We start from the raw sequence: 19,798 nt of genomic DNA on the forward strand, positions 1-19,798 counted from the left end.
GGGTGGATAACAAGAAGCTTTTTCCCTAGAGTGGGGGTCTCAATTACTAGGGGTCACGAGTTCAGGGTGAGTGGGGAAAAGTTTAGGGAGATAAGGCAGAGGGTGGTGGGTGCCTGGAATACATTGCCAGTGGTGATGGTAGCGGTGGGCCCGATAGTGTCATTGAAGATGTATCTAAACAGATATATGAATGGGCAGGGAGCAATGGGATACAGATCCTGAGAAAATAGGCAACCGGTTTAGATAGAGGATCTGGATTGGTGCAGGCTTGGAGTGGCGAAGAGCCTGTTCCTGTGTTGTAAATTTTTGTTCTTTGACTGAACTGATCTGCAGAAGAAATGGCACATATGATGTTGTGTGGCAAGGGTGGATCTGCATGTCCCCTAACTAATGAATGGTAAGGGGCATGTTTGCTCTTGATTGTCATGTTTGATTTGGTTCTTGGCAAGATAATGCCAAGAACCTTTTCGGAAACCTTTTGAGGCTGTATAGTCATAGGCTGAAGGGAATTCTGGTAGCAAGCCAGAGGGTTTGGGAGTGTTTTAAAAACCAGTAAAGCACAATCAAAAAGTAACGGAATAGGACAACCAAGAAAGTAAGCCTATCATGAATATAAAAATAGATTGCAAGAACTTTTACAAATAAGTAAAAAGGAGTATAGCAGAAGAAAATTTGAGCTTTAGGAGGTAGAACAGAAGAAATTACAATGAGAAAATGGCAGGGACGTTGAACAAATATTTTGTGGAACTCTCAGAACATAATGTATCAAAAAGAAGGAGCAATCCAGGGCCTAATAGGAGTGAGAAACCAAAGGTGATTTGAAGAGAAACTGGAGACTAAGAGCCAACAAATCCCAAGGACAAGGCAACTACAGATATAGTAGATGCTCTAGTTATGATTTCTGAAAGTTTTCTTGATTCTAGTGTAATCCCAGGAGATGGCATTAGAAAAGCAGTATTATTAAAAAAGTGGGTAGTGAAAGCCAGGAACATTAAAGTTAACCTGATGGTCAGGACAGTGCTGAAATCTATTATTGCAGAAGTCTTGCAATGCGCATCAAAAAGTCACAATTGTTCTGGACTAGGCCAGACCATTCAAACATCCTTGAGCAGGCAACCAAGACCATAACTTTGCAATTTGTTTCAGTAAGTGTACAGTGAAAATTACCTGAAGTAAGCTTGTTAGGTTGACTACCAGGTTTTAAAACAGACAGAAATATATTCACAAAATTACACAATGAAACACACAGAACAGAATAAAGAACCCCTACAGACCTCAGTCTATCCAAACTAGACTTAATTATGTTGATCCAAATATACATCATAATCCCACTAAGCAAACCCCCTTAAAACACAGTTAAAAAAATGGAACAGATGCTTACAGGGTTGCAGTTTGAAGGGCAGAAAGAGGGAGAAAGCCTATTCACAAACACAGCTGAACTCCCAACTAATTCTGGACTGAACTGTTCAGCTTACCGCTCCCCTTTAATTTCCAGGTTACTTCTAAAACATGATCTCATCTGTTTACATTGAAACAAAAAGGCCTCTCAATACCCTTTAATCTCTGTACCAAACAAGTTTCATTGGAACAAGGAGAGTTTTATGACCCTTGTGAGAAAAACTCAGGACACAGACTCCTTGGGAAAAGAAACGGCTTTTAGGGGAAAAAAAGGGATCAGCTTTGTGACACAATGGTCGCACACAATTAGCCAAGTTTTAAGAAAGGGAAATAGTGTTTGACAGATTTATTAGGGTAGAGGTCAGGATTAGATAAAACGGACACAGAGGAACTGGTCTCAATTTAACTGATAAGACAAGAAGTTGGGAACATAGATTTAAGATTTTGTCCAAGTCGTGTCACCCTGGGTTCGATTCCCCTCAATGGCAACTATCTGTATGGAGTTTGCACATTCTCCCTGTATCTGCATGGGTTTCCACCAGGTGCTGCAGTTTTGTCCCAAAGTAAATGATATGTAAGTTAGGTGAAACAGCCATGCTAAATTGTCCGTAGTGTTCAGGGATGTGTTGATTAGGTATTATAGCCATGGGAAATTTTAGGGTTATTGGGGAGGAAAAAAGAGAGGGGGGTGGGTCTGGTGGGATCCTTTTTTGAGGGTCAGCGTTGACTTGTTGAGCTAAATGGCCTGTTCCCAAACAGGGAGTCTATTCTAGTGCAGGATGGCTGAAAGAAAGAAATTCTTTTGGAAGCAAAGATGATTGCAGATTTCAAAAGGAAGTTGAAAAAAGTTGGAAAAGAAATTTTTGAGTAGGAATTTTTTCATTTTGTTTAAGCTCTTTAAGTTGTGGTTATAGTGCATCTTTATACTGGTTTCTAAAGCTTTTTTTTATTTTTGAAGTCTGCATTGTAATTTTGTTTTATATATGAAATAAATAGTTTATCAGAGCAGTTTTGCCAAGGAAAAAATCAATTCTAAACTGTTGATGATATTGAAATGAATTTAATGTCAACAGTGAATCATTGAGCTTAATCCACAATGGTTCCAAACAGCAAACATGACGCAAAACAGATTATATAGAACATTTTTCAGCACTGTAATATTCTGTGCTGCTCCCCACCCAGCCTTGAGGGCAACATGCACTCATGTGACCTTCTTAGTGCTGTCAACTAACTATGATGTGGAGGTGCTGGTGTTTGGCTGGGATGGACAAAGTTGAAAAACTATGCAACGCCAGGTTATAGTCCAGCAGGTTTACTTGGAAGCACTAGCTTTTGGACCGCCGTTCCTTTTTCAACTACCTGACGAAGGTAGTGAGAACCTGGTGTTGTGATTTTTAAATTTGTCACCTAACTAAGTAGGATAACTGGAAGAGATTACCTTCAAAACCCATCACAGGACTTTAGCAGTGAGTGAGCTGAAAGGCAATGCCAGAATTAGAAATGACTTTAAATAGTGTGACCATGAGTCTTGTAGCATTTTGTTGGAAAGGAGCACTAAAACTTGTGTGCATGATGCCTATGAAATCCTTTTAATAGAATCTTGAAGCGATTCACCTAAAAATTGTTCCTAAAACCAAAGGCATTAGGTTATAGTGTGTGACGACAAAAGTATTACTTTGTTATAAGTGTTCTTAACATAGAAAGATAGAAAATAGGAGCAGGTGTGGGTCATTTGGCCCATCGAGCTTGCTCAGCCATTCAAGGTAATGATGGTCGATCCTCAATATCATACTCCTTTGTCCATGCACCTTGGGACCGGTAGTTTCTCGGCATCTATTTCTTTACATATATTCTTTTTAAACAAGAAGGCAGTGGAGAAAGAGTTCCATAAGTTCACCACCCTCTGAAGAAATCTCTCCTCATCTCAGTCTGAAATGGGCTACCACCAAACCTGAAACCATGACCCATTTTTTCTGTGCAGTCTTATCAGAATGTTATACTTCTTAGTAAGATGATGTCAAATTCTTCTAAACTCCAGTGAGCACAAACCTAGTTAATTCAATCTAATTGTCAAACTGGCCCTCACTGGAATGTTGTGAACCTTAGCTGAACTCCCACTGTGGCAAATATATTTTTCCTTGGGTAAGCAGGCCAAAAATGTACACAGCACTAACGATGTGATCTCACCAAGGCCTTTGGGTTGTTGCAATAAGAGGTCCTTGCTTCATACTCAAACCCTCTTGCAGCAAAGGCCAATATACCCTTTTGATATTCTAACTGTCGAATTCCGTAATCTGTGCGCAAGAATGACTGCGCTTGCCGTCCCCAGCACATGTGTGTGATGTGCTGCTTTAAATTGTACATGTGAAGCGAGGGTGCAGGATATGGATAGAACCTCAAACAGGAATGTTGTTTGGGAAGGGAGGTGGTCAGGACTTGGGAGAGGAAGGTGGTTCAGGTGGATTTGCAAGTGGGAAGGGGAGGAAGGAATTGGAACTTGGAGAGGAAGGCAGGACCTATGATCTGGGAAAGAAGTCTCTTCTTCTCCAAACAACCCTCCCTTGCCCACCTAAACACTTGTGTAACATCCAACCCTCCGCACTCTGTCGCCACTTCTCACTCCACCCTCCTTTCCGTCCTCCATCTTCTCCAGACTACCCCCACCTCCCCCATCTAAATGAGAATAATGAAAATACTTCAACTGTCACACTTATACATCCAAAGATTCACACATGCACAGACAAGTAAGTTATAAAATGGGAAGATAGTTTAAACCGTTCGAGCCCATAAAAGTTAGTTGTATATCGATTCAGGAGATTGGTACCTTTCTGGGTTTTTTTTTCAGATAGGGCTCAATGGGCCATTCTGAGTTCAGGATCAGGATGTTTTAAAGATGTTGATGAAGGATTTCTGTTTGATATGGCTGGTTGAACAATACACAGGGCTCAAACTAGAAGGGTGATAAATGCTCACACAGGGTCCTCTTTCTACACTTAATTTCTCTCCAGGCCAGAGAGCAGAAAATTATTTCTTAAAATAGTTTGTTGGCTCATCTCCTTTCAAACTGAACAATTAACCCAGCGTGGTCGTAGCAAGTTGATTTGGGTTTGTTGTTTTAGGCATGATGTGTATTATGGCTAGAGGAGTTCCCTTCTCACCCAGAATCCATTGCTTAAGGTATGTTTGATGGCATGGTCCACACCCAGTTGAATGTACAGGTTGTTTGAATGCTTTGTTTAGCATACTGATTTTTTCCATAATGCTTTTTAAAAGAAAGTGGTATATCTGGTTTTCATATATAATTATCTCTGCAGTTATAGTTAGTGCTGACTGACTCCATTTCATTTAGAACGTCATTAACCTTAATGTTAAATCTGTTTCTTCTAGGTATGCCTTGCATTTTGTTGTGCAGAGTGCAATTTCTTACTACATCATGATCATTGTTGGAGCAGGGCACATGCAAAAGTAAGTATTTTCAATGGATGCTACCCTCCTTGCATTTTAATTTAACTGTATCCAGAATTTCTGAAGTGACACAGCTGTAAGTACTACTTTTAAAAAAAAAACTCATCCTTGATGTGAGCAACTTTAAAAAGTTGGTAAAGCTAAACAGGCATGAAGTTTTCATTCCATAGATTGTTGACCATATCACTGCTCATTTTGTCAGATAACCTGGCTGTGTTTCCACGTGTTCAACTCAGTGTTTCTGTTGAGGCACTTGGCTCCGACCCATCCTTTTCCTTGTGAATGATGCTTGCTTTCTTTTGGCCTCAAATGCTGCATGACACAACAGTCACCGATTCTAGTTTGCAAAGTGATGTTCAGGAAGCTCTCAACATTGCCATGCAAATAATCTTTGGTAGGCATGAACATGTGCCCTTTAATAAAGTTGGGTAGTTACATGCAAGCATTTTCTTGAAATACGTTCAGGCTGACTTGATGTTGGGTAGCTAAGTGGATAGTATGCTACAAAAAAGAACACATAATGTTTGTTCTCAAATCTCTCTCACCATTCCAGAATCCCTACCCATAATCTGTGATCTGTACCAGCTACACCTGGCCCTTGGTCAACTGTGCTGTGCTGTGCTGTACCGTACCTGTATGGTGCACAGGAAATGCATACGTGTAAATCAGTCCAATCAAAAGAATGCAGAAGTGTGCTCTCAAGTGTCATGACTCACTGTAGTAGTGCCAGGTGGACCAGATTTCTGCATTTAACTGTATTGTGACAATGCTGTCACTTTTACAAAGTTATTTTGTCTTTTGTTTTTTTTTTCAAGAGAGATTGTAAAGGCAGAGGTACTAAAATGTCTGGGCTAGAGCCTAGTTTAACAATTGCAGGGGAATGGCCAGTTCTCCCAGTGAGGTTTTTTCTATTTTTGGTTTAGCTGTGATAGTGAGAAGCTGCTTGCAATCCAGAGAGGTTCCAAGTTTCAGCAGATGGTTCATGACTGACTTTCTCTCTGACATCTCTTTGGAAGTTGTTTCCTCCTGACTGTAAGAACCAGAGTTTGAAGTTGCGTTTTGCCAAAGGGTGTGTTTATGGGAATTGGAACAGCTGCTTATTTAAATTGTGATATTGCGTCGGTTGGGTTTTCAAATAGTTGTTATTTTGAATTCTTCTGTTTTTTTGTTCGCGTTTCAACTGTAATGTTTAAATAAAATCTGTTTTGCTTAAAGCGGAGTCGTTTGAACAGCTGTATCAAACTTCACATCTGCCTTTAAAATAAGAAAAAGTTAGGGTCTAGGCTACTTTTCTTGAAATGGTTGAGGGGGTCTGGCCTGGTCCATAACACACTTTATTACAAATACTAATCACAGGTAAACAACTCTGAATTGTGGGCATAACTTTACAAGTTAAAGCTCTAACCCGTTCTAGAACTCACCTATGCACACACACAGACAAATGCAAGCAGATAAACACAGCAAGCATCATAGGTGAATAGAATACTGGGATAACAGTTCAATGACGCATGTCCTTCCTTAGGATTTGAAGGTGTCCCTTTTTTTTTTTTTGCTTTCAATGTCCTTCAGTTCAGTGATCTTGTCCTCCAGGATTTTTGCTTCTTTTGATCTGAAACTGTCCACTTTCCGAATTCAGTTCACAGTCAAAAATCAAGTGAAATAAAAAGCGATGGTCTTTACATTAGATTGATCTTTGGCCGTACCAGTCATACAACCACACCCTTCATGTCACAAGATTTGAAACTCTGAATAAAGTGTTGCACTATGTTTGTGAGCTCCCTTGCACAATCTAATCAATTTCACAACTGGTTGCCATCACCACACCGAGAAATCCAGGCAATTCAGCTTTGTCTAAACCCAACCTGGTAACGTGTGGGATGGAAAGATATCAATACTCAAAGTATTGAAGAAATTTATTTTTAAAAATTAATTAATTCAAGTTATGCAGGTACTGCTTACTGGGTAAGCATTTATTGCCCATCCTTAATTGCCCAGAGGGTGGTTAAGGATCAACTGCATTGCATTGGTCTGGAGTTATGTGTAGCCCAGACCAGGTGGGGTTGACAGTTTCCTTCCCTAAAGGACATTAGTGAATCTTTGTGTTTTTATGGATGTAATAATGAGGATGGTGTATGGTTTGTACCTTAATATAAGTTTAACTACATATTCTTCCTTTTTAGTATCCCATCTACTATTTTCCTGTTGTCTGCTAGATCTGTTTGTCTACTTTTGTTTGTCATATTTGTGTTTTTAACTTTATTAATCAGTGCATAGGTTCATTTAATTCTATTGTGAACCATGCTGCAATTCACTGTTTGGACAGTGAATATGCTCCTTCAAAAAAACGTATTTTTTCTGAAAGTCTGTGTTGTGCTCGTAACCACTCCCAGATACAGTTATTGACAAAGTCCACTACTATCAAAGATTTCTTTGAAGAGCAGTGTGTGGAAAGATCAACATTAAAGCATACTTTTAAAGCATGTGTTTGTCTCAAATGCCTTTGATATTGCAACTGGCATCTGTTTGTCAACTGATAAAATTTCTCTGCTTTCCTTCAGTGAATCTATGATTCCTGGGATAGCAGGTTTGCAACATAGGGAAAGATTGGGTTGTTGGAGCCTGTATTCACTGGAGTTGAGAATGTCATTGAAATATATAAAGTTGACTGACTCAGTGCAGGGATGATGTTTTCCATGGAGAAAGTGAGGACAGTGGATGCTGGAGATCAGAGTTGAGAGTGTGGTGCTGGAAAAACACAGCAAGTCAGGCAGTATCCAAGGAGCAGGAGAATCGACATTTCGGGCATAAGCCCTTCATGATGTTTTCCATGGTCTGAGGGTAGAGGGAGTAATACCCAGAGCAAGGGGTCATAGTTTCAGGATTGAATTTTGAACAGAGATAAGGAGAAAATTCTTAAGTCAGAGGGTGATGAACTTCTCTAAGGCTGTGGAGACAAAGTAACCAAATACATTTAAAGGAAAAAAAATCCAGAAGCTAAAGTTTTCGGTGAGTATGGTATGGAAATAAAAGATCAACCGTGATTATGTAGAATGGCAAATCAGTCTTGAAGGGCTGAATGGCCTCCATCTGTTCCTATTTTCTGTTTGTGGTTATAAGCAGAGATCTTAAAGGTAGCTAACTTAGTTGCTATTGACTAAACTTTTGAGTATGACTTCTAACTTGCAACTGCTTTTGTGGGTTGAGGGAAGGTAAGTGCATGGTTGTATTGAGGTTCACCAGTACTGCAATATATTTCAACTGCTGCATTAGTTCTGGGTATATAGAACCTTATGAAGTACAGTACTTGGATATACATTTGATTAAAACCAATGAGATGCAATTTTTCTTAGATTATTGGAAAAATCATCTCTTCTGTGGTGAGAGATATAAAACAGTCATGGGTGTAGTGATCAGTTAGTTGTCTCCGTTGGAAAGTGGTTGGGACATATTCACACTATTTCCAGCACCATTTTGAATTGAGAGGGATACGTAGCCCTGTGTTACTTCATGGCGTCAGCACTACCTTATCAAGGGCAACTAGGGACAGACAATAAATGCTGGCCAGCCAGTGATGGCCATATCCCACAAAATGAATAACTTTTTTTTAAAAAAGCCCAATGAGGAATTGATCCATTTTCTCAGAAGATTTGGATTCTACATTTTTTTAAAAGATTTCATTAGTTGGTGTTTTTTCTTTTTTTTGTTTAATGCTGGGATCTTTTCTGTTCAAAAATGTGGTAAATTGTTAGCTCTGTTTTTAGAGCAGTTTATTGGATGTGGATTGGCCTGAAGCTACTTCAGTTAATTTTGAAGGTCTTGATTTTAAAAAAGAAAGTCTTCCTGACTTTGTAATTTTAAGGTATCACCCAAGCAGGGAAAAAAATCTAATGCAATTATAAAGTTGTTCAGTTAGCACAATACAGTGGGTGCATGTGCTCTAGTGAATACCCTTTTTTCTTTTTCCAATTTTTTGAATGTGTAACTAAGCTGACAAGCAATGATATCTCTGAGCAGGCAAAAGATATTCTGAAAGGGGAGGATGATTAACCAGAGGGTGTGGTCTACATTCGATCTAATTAAAAAGGCAGAAAGAGATGAGGTCTGCACAAGAAGTTTTGGGAGTTGGGTCAGAAGTTGAAAAGCACAACCTCAGGATTGTAGTCTCTGGGCTACTTCCTGTGCCACATGCTAGTGAGATGAAGAACAGAAAAATATTGTAGTTAAATATGTGGCTATGGAACTGTGTAGGAGCAAAAGCTTCAGGTTTATGGATCATTGGGATGTCTTTGGGGCCGCTGGGACTGTAGAATAAAGACCAGTTGCATTTAACCTGGAGGGGCACCAATATCCTGACAGGAAGGTTTCCTTTTGCCCTTTTTGGAGGGTTTAATTTAGTATGTCAGGAACCAGAAGAAGAGTCAGAGACTAAGGCCAGTAAGACAAAGGGAAAGGTCACTGAAGGTGGCAGGCCTGGTGTGCTGAGGTGTATTTGTTTTTAATGTGAGGAATATGAAGGTTAGGCAGATGAACGTGGAGCTTAGATTAATGCAAATAACAATGTGTCTATTACAGAGACATGGTTGAGAGAGGGTCAAGATGGGAAGCTTAACATTCCAAGGTTTAGATGTTTTCAGCAAGATAAAGAGGGATGGGAGAATATCACCGCTGTACTGAGAGGGGACACCTTGGAGGGCTCATCAAGCGTGGCCGTATGGATTGAGCTCAGAAATAGAAAGGGTGTAGTTACTTTGGGAGTGTACTACATGTCTTCTAACAGCCAACGGATGATAGAGTCACATGCTTGCTAGAAAGGAGCTCAGGAATGGACTAAGGAGAGCCAGGAGGGGGCATGAAAAAGGCTTGGCGGGAAGGATGATGGAGAACCCAGACATTTACTCATACTTGAGGAATAAGAGGATGATCAGGGAGAAGGTAGGGCTAGTCAGAGATAGTGTAGGGAACCTGTGCCTGGAGTCTGAGCAGATAGGAGCAAGACCTAAATGAGTTTTGTGCTTCGATTTTCACTAAGAAAAGGGACTTTGTTGTGAATGAGAACTTTGAGGAGCCGGAAAACAGGCTTCAACAAATCCAGATTGAGGTTGATGTGCTGGAAATTTTGGCAAACATTAAGATTGGTAAGTCCGCAGGGCCAGATCAGATTTATCCTAGGTTGCTCCGGGAAGTGAGAAAGGAGGTTACTAAGCCGCTGGTGAAGATCTCTGCTTCCTCACTCCCCATAGGAGCCGTACTGGAGGATTGGAGGGAGGCGAATGTTGTTCCTCTTTTCAAGAAGGGTAATAGGGAAATCTCTGGCAATTACAGACCAGCCAGTCTTATGTCTGTGGTCAACAAAGTTTTGGAAAGAATTCTGAGGGATAGGATTTATGACTATTTGGAAAAGCATAGCATGAGTAAAAGCAATCAACATGGTTTTGTAAGGAGCAGGCCATGGCTCACAAATTTTGAGTTCTCTGAGGAGGTGACAAGGCAGGTTGACGAAAGTCAGGTAGTGGATGTGGTGTATATGGACTTTAGCAAGGCATTTGATAAGGTTCCCCATGGTAGGCTCATTCATAAAGTCAGGAGGTATGGGATACAGAGAGATTTGGATGTCTGGATTCAGAATTGGTTGACTGACAGAAGGCAGAGAGTGATTGTAGTTGAAAAGTATTCTGCCTGGAGGTCATTAGCGAGTGGTGTCCTACAGGGCTCTGTTCTTGGGCCTCTGCTCTTTGTAATTTTTATAAATGACTTTGACGCGAAGGTTGAGAGTTGGGTTAGTAAATTTGCTGATGATACAAAGGTTGAAGGTGCCATTGATAGTATCGAGGACTGTTGCAGTCTGCCGCGCAACATTGAGAGGATGCAGAGCTGGACTGAGAAACGGCAGATGGAGTTCAACCCGGATAAATGCAAAGTGATGCATTTTGGAAGGTCGAACTTTAATGCTGAATATGGGATTAAAGACAGGATTCTTGGCAGTGTGGTGGAACAGCAGGCTCTTGGTGTTCCAGTGCATAGGATCCCTCAAAGTTGCCACCCAAGTGGATAGGGTTGTTCAGAAAGCATATGGTGTTTTGGCTTTCGTTAACGGGATAGAGTTTGAGCCATGAAGTTTTGCTGCAGCTTTACAAAATCCTGGTGAGACCACACTTGGAATATTGAATCCAGTTCTGGTCGCCCTATTATAGGAAAGATGCAGAAGATTTGGAGAGGGTACAAAGAAGGTTTACCAGAATGCTGCCTGGAATGGAGGGCTCCTCTTACAAAGAGGTGTTGACTAAGCTTGAACTTTCCTGTCTCGAGAGGAGGAAGAGAGGTCACCTGATTGGGATGTACAAGGTAATGAGAGGCACGGATGGAGTTGATAGCCAGAGACTTTTCCCCAGGGCAGGGTTGCCTGCCACGAGGGCTCATAGCTTTAAGGTATTAGGAACAGGGTATAGAGAGATGTCAGAGGTAGGTCCTTTACACTGAGAGTTGTGAATGCATGGAATGAGTTGCCAGTCAGGGTGGTGGAAGCAGAGTCATTAGGCACGTTTAAGCGACTGCTGGACAGTCACATGCACAGCAGTGAATTCAGGGGTGAGTAACTGAGGTTATTTTATTTTAGATTAGGATTAATCCTTGGCACAACATTGTGGTGTACACAACATTCTGTGCTGTACTTTTCTATGTTGTGTGTGTGTGTGTGTGGACAGATTACGGAAACTTTTTAAAAAATGGTTAACTTCCCCTAGTTTGACTGACTGGGACTTGCTTTGTGCCAGGGGCTTTGACGGGGAGGAATTTTATAGGTGTGACCAGGACCGTTTTCTTTTCAAAACCATATGGAAGTAGCCCATCTGGGGAAGGGGCCATTCTAGTCCTGGTATTTAGAGAATGAGCCTAGCCAGGTGATCGAAGTTTCAGTGGGATAACATTTCTGCAAAAAGTGACCGTAATTCTAAAATTAAAGCTAATTATGGATAATAATAAGAGTAGTCCTCCGATGAAAGTTCTTAACTGGAGGAAGGCTAGCTACCACAATTTCAGGCAGGAACTAAGAATGCAGATTGGGGTGGCTGTTTGAGGGTAAAGCCATATCTGACATCTGGGAATCTTTTAAAGGCCAGTTGGTTTAAAGTTCAGGGCCATCATGTTTCTGTGAAAATGAAGGATTTGGATGGTTAGAGAAATTGAGAGCCTAATCAGAAAGAAAAAGAAGGCATACGTAAGGTTTAGGAAACTGAAGACGGACAGATCTCTCAGAATACAAAGATAGCAAGAAAGAACTCAAACAAAGTATTTCAAAGGCTAAAATGGGCCAGGAAATGTGTTTGGTAAACAGGAATAAGTAAATTCCCAAGTTTTTTTTTATACATGTATAAGGTGCAAGAAGGTAGCTAGTGGAAGGGTAGGTCCAATCAAGGACAAAGGAGGGAATTTTTGCACAGAGCCAGAAGAAATGGGTGAGGTCCTTAAATGAATACTTTGCACTGGTATTCAAAACTGAGTAGGACATGGTGGGTAGAGAGTCTCGGGGGAGGTAGGTTAATATTCTTGGATATGTCAATATAAAAAAAGGTGGTGGTGTTGAAAAGCATTAAGGTAGTCCAATCCCCAGGATGTGATGGAGTCTATCCAAGAATGCTGAGGGATGCAGAAGTGGAAATTTTGTATAAAGTTTTTGTATCCTGTTTTTAGTAACAGAGGACCAGAGAACAGCCAATGTTGTTACTTTGAGAATAACAGGCTACTGACCCTTGTGTCAATGGCTGGGAAATTATTGGAGACGATCCTTAAGAATAGGATTTCCTAATGTTTGGAAAAATATGGTTTTGTGTGGTGGAAGTAGTGTGTCTCAAAGTTAATTTGAAGAAGTGACAAAGAAGATTGAGGGTAAGGCAGTAGATGTTGTCAATATGGACTTCTGCAAAGCTTTTGACAAAATCCCTCGTGGAAGGCTGATACAAAAGATCGAGTTGCATGAGATCCATGGTGAGCTGATAAGATGGATACAGAACTGGCTCAGTCAAAGTCAGACAGTGGTGGAAGGGTGTTTTTCAGACTGGAGTCCTGCAACCACTGGTATTTTTGAAAGGATCAGAACTGAAACATGTTAACTTTAAGTTGAGGCCCATGGTTTTGATGAATGTGGCATCATCAAGATGTTAGTCAAATGATAAAAAAAAGTCAGGTGCATGTTGGAAGGATTTACACAATGGTGGATCTGAGGTCAAACGTTACAGCCATTGATTTTGTGTACACATTATTTGAATTTGGCTATATGCACCATATAAAAATTTACAGGTGACAAAACTTAAAATGGTGGGTATGTGATGAAAACCAAATAACTTGCAAGAGGATGCATGTCAGTAGATTATAGGCATTTAATATAATGCAGAACGTAGATAAGGAAAATGTCTATAGAAAATTTACAACAAATACAAACTTTCTTTCTTATAACTTTCCTTTTTAAAAAAGGAAAAAAATAACATGTCATCGCAAGTATAATCAACTAACTATCAAAGCCACAAAAAGGCTATGGGAGAGCTGGTTCACCTCGTTCAAAAAGTGGATTTTGAGATTAGCCTTCAAGGAGGAGAAGGTGTCTCAGTAACAATGTTTTAACCATGCTAGAGTACAGGACCTAGTCTTCTGAAAGCATGGAAGCTGCAGAATGGACAAAATGCTAATTGGGAATGTTTTGCAGGGCTTTTTGACTGTATAAGGTCACATTAATGGGGAAACAATTAATCCATGAAGGCATGTGAGCACACACGATGATTTCAACATTGAGCCTAAATTAGGTTGCCAATGCCTTTTGAAAAGGATGCAATGAAGATTTATGATATCAAGAATCCACTACTTGAGTTGTATGAAACATTAAGAAAGCAGAGACTATTTATTGGCAATGGAACAGAAAACTCTAAAGATTTTATAGAGATGTGTAGCATTATGAAGATGTGGGTGTACCTTTTTGAGAGTGAAGGACTTGGCAAGTACGTAGAGTGCTGGAGAAATTACAAAGTAACATTTGATTCAGAGCAAACAGCACTTGCTGAGTTGCTATGAGACAAAAACACAAATTTGAATTCAGCCAATCAGTTTAAATTATACCCCAAAACTATAAACTCCAACCCAATTTGAGTTGAGTATATTGACTATCTTAAAAGCCAATGATACAATCCAATGCTTTGGGATATAGGATTAGATTAGATTCCCTATAGTGTGGAAACAGGCATTGAAAGAGGAGAAAATGTTAACACTGTTAAAACTTTTTACTTAATTGATTCTTTAAACAGGTTCAAATAGACTGAACGTTAATTGGAGAAATTGTCCTATAGTTTACTCTCAAGGTGGTTTCCTTCTCACCTTGTAGATTCCCATTGCTTCATCATGATGATGACTGACATTTGAGATTTAAACTTGTGTCTTTAAGACTGGTGTTAAGACATTCTCACTACTTCATCCCTTCTGATTTGTACTTGAAGTTTTGAGTTCCTTGGAGAGAATAGCAAAGAAAGAAAGAATCAAGAAATTTGTTATGAAAAACAAAGTAGAAATCATGTTAGTGTGATCTGAGAATTACCTTTAGCTGATGTTTTTGGAACAATATTCTGACTTTGCTGCTAGTTCTTGTGCTCTTATGTAGAGGTAGGCAATTCAGTCCCTTGCCTATTTTGTCATTCACTATGGTCATGGTTGATCTCCATCTGGCCTAATTCTATTTTCATGCCTGCTGTCAATAGCCTATCACAAATTAAAAATCTCTCCTATCTTCTCCTTAAATTCACTAAATGTGCCAGCATCCACCATACTCTGAGGTAGTGAATTTCACAGATTCACCACCCATTTGAAAGAAGTAATTTCTCTTCACCTTTCTCTAAATCTGCTACACCTTCTCCTAAGTCTATTACTGCTCATTCTAGATTGCCCCACATAAGGAAACATCCTCTCCACATCTACTTTGTCAGTCCCCTTTCACATCTTATGTACTTCAATTAGATTTCCTCTCATACTCTCTAGAGTCTAGAAGAATAGGTCTAAACTGCTTAGACAAACTTCTCATCTCTGGAATCAATTTGATGGAGAATAGTTTCTCCTTTGGGAAAATTGGTAAATTAAGAAACAATCTGAAACCTCCTAAAGTTAAGCATGTTGTAGTCAAGTATCTTTGTGCACTAATGGTTCTTGAGTGATGAAGTCCTACTTTTTTTTTTAGGTTTTGTTTTGTCATTGCTTTTGGATACCTCACTTTGTGCCAAGTTAGCAGAGTATATCTCTTTGACTATGGACAGTATTCAGCTGATTTTACTGGGTAAGTGTATTTCTCTTAGTAATTTAATGTGGATTTAGAAATTTTGGGAAAACCCATTACAGTACTTGAGATCTAAGCCAGCCTAGTGACCCTAAATGTTTACAATAGAATCTGAACTCTAGAGCTGTTAATATAATGTATGAGATTTTGAGGTAGCTGAAAATTTGTGATTGAATTTGTTTTATGTTCCCATACAAATTGTTGCTCAATGGAAATTATTCACCAGTTATTAAGGTTCGTAAATAATTTTATTTCAGTATAAACAGTACTTAGAAGTTCAGAGCTCTGGTGAAACAACCCAGGACACAGATTTCATGGTAACCTTTTCTTAAAATCAATAATTAGCGTACATGCTGTTTTTATATCCCCAAAACTGGGCAGCTTCTCAATGTTTACATGTCCAGACTTAGTGGTTTGTTATTAGTATCTCTTGCCGACAGCTTGTGAATGTTTCGATCTCTGCAGAAGTTCTTAGTTTTGTCACAGCTTGAAGTTTTGCTTTGCAGAGTCTTTCCAGGTCAACTCCCCTTGATTTGAGTATCATCACTATAGTCTTGAAGTTTAATAGTCCAATTTTCTTTTATCGCTTTTAACTAATTTGACTTTGTAGCTTGCTCAAATGGCTTTAAAGTTTCTAAATTATTCAAGTAACTATTTGTTTATTTTATTAAGAATAGCTTGTAATGACCAGATTTCCACCGTATCAAGTTTTTCCTAGCAGCACAGCCCTCTGCTTGATGCATGTTTGTACTTTAGTTTCAGTCAAGTTATAGGATTGATTTGGTCAAATTGGAGATAGTTGTACTCTTTATACGATGATATGGCAATGATGATGCCATTTTAGACCTCTATCACTACTCTGTAATGAGGAAAGTAATGCATTCAGTATGACCAAAAATTGCTTTCTCTCTGCTTCTGTCCTGACGTTTTACAAGCCAATTCACTAAAAGATTAATGTGACACATGTACACTGCATAAGTAAGATGTGATTTCAAGATTATTATCTATTGCTCAGATTTTGCTTTTACTAATTAGAAATGCAGTTAGCATATTTTCAATGACCTTGTGTAGCAAGTGCCAGTTTATTTGACTACAGAAGGAGGAGACTGTGCAGGATTTGACTTGGCTTCGAGAGAAAGGCACATTGTTTAGCTCGCTGCATTACTCCGTCCTGTGAAAAATGTCATTTTAGTCTGCCTGCAGATTATGTTCTGAAGAATTTTATTAAAAAAAGACTCAACATTTTTTCGCCTTCTGCTACTTTGTCCTGTAGTCCGATGATGATAATTACACAGAAGATAACCAGTCTGGCCTTTGAAATTCATGATGGTAAGCAAATATCAAGTTGTTTAAGAAATTGTTTAACTAAATCTCATTTTGAATAAAGTAAACTATCTATATATTTCTGTTTCTTGTTTATTTTTCCAGATTTAAAGTGTAACTTTGAGTTGGTACAAGTCCTCCTCAGAACAAGAGTTCTGAAAAAGGGTCATGCCAGACTCTAAATATTAACTGTTTTTCTCTGTGTGCTACTGGACCCGCTGAGTTTCTCCACATTCAGTGTTTATCTCTTTCAAGATACTTTCCTTTTGCTCTCTCTCACCTCGACTCTATTATTTCTTGGACTATACCTGCACCAATAGTCTAGGGACACACATTCAAAGAGGGTCTCTAGCAGCAATGTTGACTTCAGACGTTTTCCAAGTATATCTCATTATAACCACATATCTAGGACTTCAGCCAGTTCTGATGCAAGCATCCCAGTATATGTCCTATCTCCAATGATCTTCACCTGGAGCTTGATAAATTATTTTTCAAAAAAATTACACCAGGTTAATTAAACAAGACTTGTATTCACATACTTGTTCACTTCATTGATCAGCTTCCTAAATATTTAATTCATTTCTGATTGTGTTCATGAGTAATTTTCTTAATGCCACCTGTCAACACTTGCCTGATTTCTGATTAATAGTGATGTTTGTTTCCAAATTTGGTTTTCCTGTTTCACTTAAGTGTCTAGCTTAGTTCACCTGAGCATTTGGAGAAGTAGAAGTTGGTCTCAGAAAGCACAAAAACATCTGCATGGCACTTCATGCTTGATTAATCTGTTTCGGTGTTTTTTGAGGTCACTAATATACAAACAGTAGGAAACTATAAAGTGATGGAGTTGACAAGTTTTTAACTACACTGAAAGAGTTCCTTCACCCATCTTGTATGGTACAGCATTTCAAGTGCTCATCTAAATACTATTTCAATATCTTGAGGGCTCCCATTTCTAGCACACTTTTTTTCAACAGTGAGTTCCACGTTCCTACTGCCCTTTGAGTGAAATGTGTTTCCTCAAATTCTCTCTAAACCACTTGCTCCTTACCTTAAGATTGCCCCCACATAGTTGTTCATAGATCTCACCAAAGGCATTTCATTAGTTTTCGCACACAGTTATTTACAAAATAAGAAGTCGTAACTGGAAGTCACACTCTGACATGGATTGGTAATTGGCTTTGGAGGTGGATGATTGTAGGATTATCTCTTAAATGGCGAGACGTTGGAAAGTATGGCTGTATAAAGTGTACCTAGGTGTCCTCATTATTAAGTCACTAAAGGCGCATCAAGATGTTATTTAGAAGGCTAGTGAAATGTTAGCCTTTATTGCAGAGGATTTAAGTACAAGACTAGTGAAGGCCTGCTTCAGTTATACAGGAGCTTGCTTAGACTACACCTAGAGTACTGTGCACAGTTTTGGCCTCCTTATGTAAGGAAAGATATTACTGCCATTGAGGGAGTCAAATGAAGGTTTACCAGACTTGGTCCCAAGATCAGGGGACAGGCCTATGGCAAGAGATTGGACAAATATTTTCCAACCATACTTTCTAACCTCTTGCTATTTAAGAAATACTCTGTGCATCTGTTTCTCCGAACACGAAGTGTATAACCTCCATGATTTATTTCCATATTCTATATTTACCACCACCTTGCCCAATTGCTAAGTCTGTACAAATCCTCCTGAATCCTTCCTCACAACACATTCCTGCTTAGCTTTGTATCCTCTGCAAATTTGGAAATACTACATTTAATTCCCATTGACAAATTATTGATCTATGTTGCGAACAGATGGCGCCCAAGTAGTGATCCTGTGGAACATTATTAATGACGGTCTACGGACGTGAGAATAACTCATTTTATTCTTACAATTTTCTGCCCGTTTTTAGATTAGATTAGATTCCCTACAGTGTGGAAACAGGCCTGCCGACCCTCAGAATAATCCACCCAGTCCCATTTTCCCTCTGACTAATGCAACTAACACTATGGGCAATTTAGCATGGCCAATTCACCTGACTTGCACATCTTTGGACTGTGGGAGGAAACTGGAGCACCCGGAGGAAACCCACGCAGACACTGGGAGAATGTGCAAACTCCACACAGACAGTCGCCCGAGGCTAGAATCGAGCCTGGGACCCTGGTGCTGTGAGGTTAGCCAATCCTTTATGTATATCAGATTCCTGATGAAGGGCATATGCCTGAAATGTCGATTCTCCTGCTCCTTGGATGCTGCCTAGTCTGCTGTGCTTTTCCAGCAACACACTCTCGACTTTATGTTAGTACATTATCTCTTATATCATGCACTTCAATTTTGCTAAGACCTTATCAAAAGCCTTCTGAAAATTCAATATGCTACATCCATTGCCCCATCCTGCCACCCACACCCCTGTTGGCTTTGTTAATAATGTCTGAAAAAAAAATTCCAGGTTGCCAGAACATAGACTTTTCCATTTGCAAATCCATCCTGACTATGCCCGATCAGTTTAGTTTTTCTAATGTCCACTTATAATATCCTTTATGATAGATTCTCTGATGTTCTCTATAACGGATACAAGGCTGATGGGTCTGTAATTCTCTGTTTGTTCTCTAGCCCCTTTCTTAGTGGGGTGACATTTACAAGAATCCTTCTGGAATTTCAGAATAATTTTATCAATACATTGACTATCTCCACAGTCATACCCTTCACCAGTTGAGGTTACAAAGAACAAAGAGCAAAGAAAATTTATAGCCCAGGAACAGGCCTTTTGGCCCTCCAAGCCTGAGCCGATCCAAATGTACTGTCTAAACCTGTAGGTCAATTCCTCTGCTTCCCACCTACTCATGCATCTGTTCAGACGCATCTTAAATGAATCTACTGTGCCTGCCGCTAGCAACGTGTTCCAAACGCCCAGCACCCTCTGTGTGAAGTACTTGCTGCGTGTATCCCCCTTAAACTTTCCACCTCTCTCTTTGAAAGCATGACCTCTCGTTATTGAATCCTTCACCCTAGGAAAAAGCTTGTCTCTATCCACCCTGTCTATACCCTTCATGATTTTGTTAACCTCAATCAGGTCCCCCCTCCATCTCATTTTTTCTAGTGAAAATAAACCTAACCTAGTCAACCTCTCTTCATAGCTAGCACCTTCCATACCAGGCAACATCCTCATAAATCTTCTCTGCACCCTCTCTAAAGCGTCCACATCCTCTTGGTAATATAGTGACCAGAACTGTACACAGTATTCTAAATGCAGCCGAACCAATGTCTTGTACAATTTTAACATGACTTGCCAGCTCTTATACTCCTACCCCGTCCAATGAAGGCAAGCATACTAT

At 39.6% G+C, this 19,798-nt stretch overlaps 1 protein-coding gene across 5 annotated transcripts in view; it reads left to right on the plus strand.

The window, feature by feature from the left end:
* LOC140465662 (lysophospholipid acyltransferase 2-like) overlaps positions 1-19,798 on the plus strand; it is a 129,889-nt gene that overhangs the window by 59,287 nt on the left and 50,804 nt on the right. For 4 of the 5 annotated variants that reach the window (XM_072561257.1, XM_072561271.1, XM_072561278.1 and 1 more), the window contains 3 exons: positions 4,786-4,863; positions 15,071-15,166; positions 16,440-16,495. In XM_072561257.1, coding sequence (XP_072417358.1) covers positions 4,786-4,863; positions 15,071-15,166; positions 16,440-16,495 — 230 coding nt within the window. Of the gene's footprint in view, positions 1-4,785; positions 4,864-15,070; positions 15,167-16,439; positions 16,496-19,798 lie in introns of those variants that run through there. The other variant, XM_072561287.1, reaches the window with a different exon arrangement.

This window comes from Chiloscyllium punctatum, chromosome 3, assembly GCF_047496795.1.
Source record: "Chiloscyllium punctatum isolate Juve2018m chromosome 3, sChiPun1.3, whole genome shotgun sequence".
NCBI lineage: Eukaryota > Metazoa > Chordata > Chondrichthyes > Orectolobiformes > Hemiscylliidae > Chiloscyllium > Chiloscyllium punctatum.